Source organism: Limulus polyphemus, unplaced genomic scaffold, assembly GCF_000517525.1.
Source record: "Limulus polyphemus unplaced genomic scaffold, Limulus_polyphemus-2.1.2 Scaffold2182, whole genome shotgun sequence".
NCBI lineage: Eukaryota > Metazoa > Arthropoda > Merostomata > Xiphosura > Limulidae > Limulus > Limulus polyphemus.
The window spans coordinates 83,437-91,934 of record NW_013667792.1 but is presented as its reverse complement, the minus strand read 5'-3'; the positions used below and the strand labels follow the sequence as shown (position 1 = coordinate 91,934).

The following is an 8,498-nucleotide window of genomic DNA, read 5'->3' as shown; positions in this document are numbered from 1 at the left end:
GGATTCGAAACTGTGGCCCTCAGATTGCGAGTCGAGCCATGTCGGGCCTCTTGTTCTCGTCACTCAAATATTTTTTAAAATCTGTCCTACGTTTTCGGTGTATTTATACACTTTAATCAGAATTGAAAGTATAATTCCGTCTTTATTGCCCAATAATAACTAAATCTGTCTTCATACAAAGAAAGATGACGATATGACTAAGAACGTTGTTATTGAAAAGTATTATTGAAAAATTCGAGAAAAAGATGCTGATAAAATTTTGCTATAGATAAACTTGAAAATGCGAACATTAAACACTAGAATTCCGCAATACATAAAAAGTTTCTATGTTGCTTTTACAGTTTAGAACATTTCTTCTACAATTCCAAGGCCTGAAATTCATATTATCAGTTTCACAAGTTTTGTTCTAATAATAGACTTTATAACTTCTAGTATAGATTAAACACAATTGAAGTTGAATTAATCATTTACCGTGCAGTTTCTTTAGTTAGCGCTATCTGGTGATTTTAGCAGGTAAACTAAGTTAATCTGAAGATTCTGTATTGAAGTTACCATTTAGTTTCATTAAACCTTTAGTGCGTATTTTAGTCATCAGCCGACGCCAGCAATAATACGTTTCTAACATAAAGGATTTGTTTGTAGTTAAGCCCAAAACTACACAAAGGGCTATCTGTGCTCTACTCAGCAGGGGTATCGAAAACCGGTTTTTAGCGTTGTAAGTTCGCAGACATACCGCTGTGCCACCGGGGGGGGGGGAATATAAAGGGTTCAAGAACGTCCGCTATATTTGTTTGTTGCTAAGGTTAAAACACCACGGTAAATTGGCTATCCGTAATCTGCCCACCATGGGTAATGAAACCCGATTTTTAGTGATATAAGCCCACAAACTTACCACTGTGTAAGCTAAGCAAGCAAACGAAACATATGAATCTTATGGACAGCGACAACATGGAGAGTTTGTGTCTTACAGGTTAAAATGCTATACTTAAAGAAGTATCATGATTTAATCACTTACCAACAGCGTTGAACTTTGATATATATAGATTAAATCTCTATGGTTCGTTAACTTGACAATACACCCTGGTGAGTCAGAGGTAACTTTACGGACTTACGATGCTAAAATCCGGGGTTGGATATCTGGGGTGAATGGAGCACAGATAGCCCATTTTGTAGTTTTGTGCCACAAAATAAAACAATCTTGACAATAAAAGACCTCCTTAGTTTGGTCTGGTGGCAAGTTCACTTGACTCGGAACCTACGGATCGCAGGACGGAACCCCGTCATAGATCATACTAGCCCCTTTTAGCCATGTAACGGTCAATCTCACTGTTCGTTGGTAAAGGGCTGATGATGGGTGGTGTGATTAGCCGCATTTCCTCAAATCAATTTCTTCAAAATTAGGAACTACTAGCGCAGATAGTCCTCGAGTAGCTTTGTTAGGAACGACTAGTGCAGATAGTCCTCGAGTAGCTTTGTTAGGAACGACTAGTGCAGATAGTCCTCGAGTAGCTTTGTTAGGAACGACTAGTGCAGATAGTCCTCGAGTAGCTTTGTTAGGAACGACTAGTGCAGTAGTACTCGAGTAGCTTTGTTAGGAAGGACTAGCGCAGATAGTCCTCGGGTAGCTTTGTTAGGAACGACTAGTGCAGATAGTCCTCGAGTAGCTTTGTTAGGAAGGACTAGCGCAGATAGTCCTCGAGTAGCTGTGCGTGAAATTCAACAAAACAAGCAAACTGACAACAAATTATATATTTAAAGTTAGTTGATACCCTTTAATTATAAGTTTCCTGCTCACAATACTAGATCTAGCTCTGTCAATTCTAATTAATATTGAAATGGTTTTAGCAATGAACACCAAGTGTTTTGTGCATAATAATAAATCTATTTAAAATTTTTAGTTTATCAAACGATGATATTTTTTATTGTAATTTTACTTTTTATTACTTACAATGATAATTTTTTACTTTTTCTGAAAAAGAATGGTGTTTTTGCATTTACTTTAACCCCACATTTCTGATCAACAATGATATTTTAAATCTAATTTTCCTGAATCAACAACAATGTTTTAAATTACTTTAACCCTCATTTTTTTACCAGCAATGATATTTTTATATGACTTTAACCCTAACTTTTCTAAATAACCATGAAGCTTTTATATTTCTCTAATTCTACTATTCTGAACAATAATGAACTTTTTATATTATTTCAACTCTATTTTTTCTGAGTAACAATGATGTTTTTTTATATGATCTTAATCCTACTTTTTTTCTGACCAACCAAGACTCCCAGATTTGCTCCGCTAAAGCTTTCATCATGGAGACTGGGAAGGAACTTGATAGTGCTTATGACCGGGAATTCATCACAGTTAGCGATCGCAGCAAGTGTTCTGGGCTATGCAACAACAGTCTAGAGGAAAGAGGCTTTTTCTGCAGGTCTTTCGTCTTTGACGAAAAGTCAAAAACTTGCCTACTGTATGACGAAGACCCAGTAGGATACAGGATAGGTCCAGAAATAAGTGATCCTCTCCGAGGAAGTAGCGGAAACTACTTCAGAGTCCTCTGTGGGACACATGAGCGAGGTTAGATCAGCTTGTTGTATATATTTATATATGTATACACACATTGTATACATATATATATATGTAGGAAAAGTTTCACTTTAAATTCTCGTGTTTATCACTCGTATTGCATGCGAATTAGAGTAAAAGCGCAAATATTCAACCTTCTGACTTGATTTATAGGCTTAATCTTTTAATTTAATTGCTCCACACCATATTGGTGTGAATTTCGGAGAAAACATCTAAATATATAGTCATTGTTACAGTTGAAAAGTAATATTATAATTTCCTAGCCTTCGAGATTCATTCCTTCGTTTTACTCTAACCTAATGTTTTCTGATTTATATCACACACTTGGATGAACAAAATAATGTAGTAAACAACCAATCCAATCTGAACTTTAAGTTTTGGCGGACTGCAACTGCCTATGTTGAATCCAGCTCCAGGTAGGTGTAATCCATTAAAGCTTTAAATGTGGTACTTCCGACTTTCTAAAACAAGAACAATTTGAATCTGTCTTGATTTAACACACCATTTACTGACTAGTATATTTACCTACAACAATACAATTAGAACCAGTCCTTTATTGTTTTGTCGTTGCAGCGTACGTTAAGCTCTTCAATTAGATAATGATGTTTCTAGCTTAAGTTTTAACGAAATTATTTTGTCTTATTTCTATTAATGTTATTATTGAGATGTTCTTGTTCTTTCATTATTTTCTGTAATATTTTCCTCCAGATGCTCTGTTCAATAACGCTACTTTAGAATGCTTCCGACGTAAGAAACTGGATGGATCCCACGAAAATGAGATCAAATCCTATTCGTTTCAGGAGTGTTTGGACGAGTGCATGCGCCGTTACGGGCGTGCTTGTCGTTCTGTCGAATACAGTTCGCTCTATCTGTCGTGTAGATTCAGTAGCTATGAAGACGGTTGGGGAACTGGAAGACCAAACCTCATAGACGACGACTATTACGATTACTATGAACTTAGATGGTGTAAGTAATCAAAACAAATGGTATAAACATACATGTTATTATATACTAGAAATTATATTTAACTAACACATCTTTATTACCTGAAGGCGATCAGAGGGAAGAATTGAATCTGAAAGTTCTAAAGTAAACATGGGTCTTTCTTATCATTTCTCCGAAAGGAGGCCGAATACCGACTGAATGGGTCACCTGTTTTAATCATTCGCATCACTATACAGTAGTGTATTGTCTGTTAGTCAATCAGTTGATACTAAAATCACGTCACATAAGGGACGCTTAACGTTGCAATTTATACTGTCGTGACGTTAGGAAAACGTGCACATGCCACGAATCAAGAGAAAAATTATGCACTCTGTAGGCTACAACACAGCATGGCATACTAACTTCAAAAGCAAGAAATAAAAATATTTGTTACTCTTAATTTAGGTTTTATTTACTCTTGAAGCAGAACACTTTCGGGGACCCTGTGTAAGTACATCTAGTTGTAGGGGGTATTTTTTACAGAATTGAGGAAGACCAAAATAATTTAATGTTTCACAAGTATTTCATTTATTACGATCATGGTTTCGCCAGTAAAGGCATTGTCTGGTAATTTTTGACGTCTGGCATAACACAGACACAGGACAATCTTGCAAGGTTATTTGTGGAAATACTGGATGGATATTAGATATGAAATGGGTTTTGATAATGCTCCGTAAACCTTAATTAGATGAAAGCAAAGGAAAACAAAACTTCACGAATATTGTCTAATTTAATTGAAAAAGGGAGTTATTTAATGGAACTTATCCAAGTTCCTTTCATGTTGAAGTTTTTCATGGTTTTCGCAAGAATCTCCGTAACCTGAACCTCATTTCTTGCAACGACTTCAAATGTTGAATGTATAGTATAAAGTAAAATTACTGCTATACAACTTAAAGTAAGCTTTTATTTGAAAAACCATAAAAATGAAATGATCAATATTTCCATTCGTCTCTGTTGAAACTTTAGAAAGTTCTTTAAAATAAACACTGTCAAACTTCTTCACGATGTAGGACATTTACCACTCATTTTATTTTTCTGATTATTGATCAGAACTGGGATTGTAAATTCATCTCATCCTTTGCTAATAAGTTTAAATTTATAATTATGACATTAAAGTAACAAGGCAACAATACAGTTACTGTTAGATTGAAGAATATATTTATTGACTAAACATTGTTTACACCATCTGCATAACTTGTAGCTAAACGTTTAGATCTGATCAATGAACAGGATATATCTTGTTATACATGAATAACCAAATTTATGTAATTATACAACTTCTTTATTTCCCACTCATCTCCCCCCCCCCTGTTCTTTAGCGCTATTCTTAAGGGTCCGGCATGACCAGGTGGGTTTGAATCCCCGTTACACCAAACATGATCGCTCTTTCAGCCGTGGGGGCGATATAATGTTACGATCAATTCCACTATTCGTTGGTAAAATAGTAGGCCCAAGAGTTGGTTGTGGGTGGTGATAACTAGCTGCCTTCCCTCTAGTCTTATACTGCTAAATTAGGGACGGCTAGCGCACATTGCCCTCGTGTAGCTTTGCGCGAAATTCAAAAACAAACAAACTAAACGTCATTAGAATAATACAAGTTCATTGAAATAAGAAATGAATATGAATTGAAGAGTGAATAAGAAAGATTGAGTTTCCGATAACTTTGTATGAAAGACCTCAGAGATCACATTTAAAACTCTTAGGTAGTTGGTATTTTTTTATTATTGTTTACAACCTCTGTTTCAAAAATAATTCTTTATATTAATAGATCGAGGCGATTGGAGCTCAATATATGGTGGGGGATATACTCCAGAAAGATCTGGTTATGGAGACTATGGTGGTAGGAAGTGGGGAGGAGGATGGAGCGACATTAGACCAGACATAGGACGTTATCCACAACCACCTCCTCCTCCACCACCTTTCGAGGACAGGTATGGTGGAGGATATGGCGGGGATTTCAGCGAGAACTATGGTGGTCGTTATGGTGGCGGAAGATACCCTCCTGGACCTCCTCCTCCACCATTACCACCAGGTCCGAACTCTATTTATCCTCCTAGGCTCCCTGGCCCACCCCTTCAACCAGGACCAGAAGGACTTGGTTACCCCACATGCACCGATCGTGGTAATGGTGGCGTACCAGGAAGCGTACCAGGGGGCGCTGGATTTCAGAGAGTTGGATTTGGACAAAGGCTACGAAGCTTTTACGTTCGGCGGGTGGTGCGAGCTGACAGGGTAGAAGACTGTGAACAGGCGTGTATTGATGCACGTGATTTTGATTGTCGATCTTTTAATTTCAGGTAATATTTAGAGGGTACTTAGTCACACTAGGGTGATTATTTTAAAAATGAAGAAAACGTATTACACAAGAACCATTTTTTAGAATTATGGAATATTTATTTTGTTAACTAAGAAAACGCAAGATCATTATTACTATAATTATTTTGTGAGGATTTATTCTTGAATTAATTGGTGTTAATTTAGTTATCACTCCAGTAATAATTAATAGGATAGTTTTTCATTTTTATTTAATTAAAATATTCGTAATTTAATATGTACTATTTCTTTTATAAGTATATTATTCAAGTCAATTCTCTGGATGACCTAACTTCTGAGTAGGCATGAAAAATAATTTGCAATATATTTACATACTTGTTATTTCCAACTGATGTTTTAAGCGGTACTTATAATGCATATTCTCATCAGACCCTTCTTTCCTGAAAATTGCGAGCTAAGTGATATGGACACTACTCAGGTACAGCTGAGCAATCCCAGTCATTTTGACGACAACACACAATTCGATTTCTACGAACGAGATAGTCCTGGATCAATACGTCATTGCCTTGATGGTGAGTGTTTGTCTTGCTATTCCCGATGGAAAAGATAACAGGAGATAACTATTTTTTTTCCAGCTTAGTTATGGAGAATATATGTTGTTTTTTCTTGTGTGTTTTCAAATTGGATATTTACTCGTTTTGTGAATTTTACGTTTTTGGTTGTATTTTTCTAACAATATGAATAAAGAAAAAAAGAATGATTTATCTATCTGTTTATAAAAAAACCTCGGCTTAGTTCAAGTTGAGATATTTATTAATTAAGTAAGCATTCAGTTATTCGGGAGGAAATTTTAGACTGCTTTCACCATCGTCTAGCCGTATAACTGCAGGAGCTTGTGATCTAATCTGTTATGTAGCTGTAGATATTTGTGATCTAATCTGTTATGTAACTGTAGAGACTTGTGATCTAATCTGCCACGTAACTGCAGGAGCTTGTGACTTAATCTGCCAGGTAACTGTAGGGACTTGTGATCTTATCTGCCAGGTAACTGTAGGGATTGTGATCTTATCTGCCAGGTAACTACAGGGACTTGTGATCTTATCTGCCAGGTAACTACTGGGACTTGTGATCTAATCTGCCAGTTAACTGAGGAGCTTGTGATCGATTTTGCCGTGTTATTACAGGGACTTGTGATTTAACCTTGGATTTAAAACCCATTCCTCGTGGTTATTGATTTAATGGATGACACAAAAGTAACTTCATATTTCGTGAAATATATCAGATACAGCTAGAAGTATGTCTGGCATCATAGTTAATTACATGTATAAACCAAAAGTAACGTTTAAGAAAACGATAGAAGGACTAGGTAGAACTTGAAACCAAAATGTATCGTAACGTAAATCTTTGGCCACTCTCTTTTCTGCTCGATTGTTTGCTAATTAGGCTATTTTATATCCTCACAGTTAGCCAGTCTTGTTCTCCTGACGGTATGGAGTTCTCTCTTCGAACACCAGATGGCTTTTTTGGTCGTATCTATACGTACGGGTTCTATGATACATGTTTCTATGATGGAAATGGTGGTAACATTAACGTCCTAAGAATAAGTCGAGCAAATGGTTTTCCACGATGTGGAACACAGCAAGTACGTATTTCTGTTATTTTGAACAATTTTTAAAGTCATATTCTACTTAAAACATGAAATTGTGTAACTTGTTTTCTTTCTGCTTCATTCTGTTACATTTTTTCTCATTTCATTTTATCGAAAACACACTGAGTAAAAAGGTTTATTTTGCATAAGTTTATATATATGTATATATATATTTATATATATACATAATTAGTTCACCCATTAGAAAAAGTTGCCTTCAGTAACTGCTTTCGTTTCAGATTTATAGAGTGCTAATGCTGAACCAAACTTTTTGTAATTCAAAAATTCAAAACTTTTAATACCTTAGGCTTAAGAGATGTGGTTTTGAGATAATTATCGCTTTTAAAAACTGTTGGCTTATGTTAGTAAAAGGCGATAATAATTTTTTACATTATGAATTAATTATGAATGTTGAAACTACGTACAGTTGTGGAGTAATGAGAGGTATTAGAAGATCTTTTTAACAAAAGCTTTGCGATTAATATTCGAAGATCACCGGGTAACGGCAGCAAAAAATATTATTTTTCATCATAATTATCCAAATATCAGGAATTTATAATGTCGTCTATTTCTTTGTAACATGACAATGTTTTATAGCTATAAGAACTGGTTGGATTTTGGAATTATTTTGTTTGGAATATGTATTTCTAATTTGTGTGCACACTTATTTCCGATAGGTTTGATGGATGTTGTTTCCTCTGTCATACGTTCAAGTAAAATGAAGTAAATGAATTTACTACCGTTTTGCATCTTTGACTTTCATGCTTGGGAACTTAACGATTTTTTTACCTGGAGCTTTAACATTAGAAATAATAATCAACAGTTTAAAAAGCACACATACACTAAATAATGAGATATTTTTTGTCGTTTCATAAGACTTTTAACTACTACAATTAAAAACAAGACGGTGGTTGTTAATAAATCTGTTAAAAACTGAACTTTGTTTGAACTTTACAATTTGCATATTTTTTGAAATATAACAAATGTGGTCGTAGTTTATGATAT

At 35.2% G+C, this 8,498-nt stretch overlaps 1 protein-coding gene across 1 annotated transcript in view; it reads left to right on the top strand.

Annotated features, from left to right (window-relative positions):
• LOC106466189 overlaps nucleotides 1-8,498 on the top strand; it is a 33,443-nt gene that overhangs the window by 3,460 nt on the left and 21,485 nt on the right. Inside the window, exons 4-8 of the mRNA XM_022394148.1 lie at nucleotides 2,282-2,578; nucleotides 3,296-3,553; nucleotides 5,340-5,868; nucleotides 6,275-6,417; nucleotides 7,309-7,487. Coding sequence (XP_022249856.1) covers nucleotides 2,282-2,578; nucleotides 3,296-3,553; nucleotides 5,340-5,868; nucleotides 6,275-6,417; nucleotides 7,309-7,487 — 1,406 coding nt within the window. The remainder of the gene's footprint in view (nucleotides 1-2,281; nucleotides 2,579-3,295; nucleotides 3,554-5,339; nucleotides 5,869-6,274; nucleotides 6,418-7,308; nucleotides 7,488-8,498) is intronic.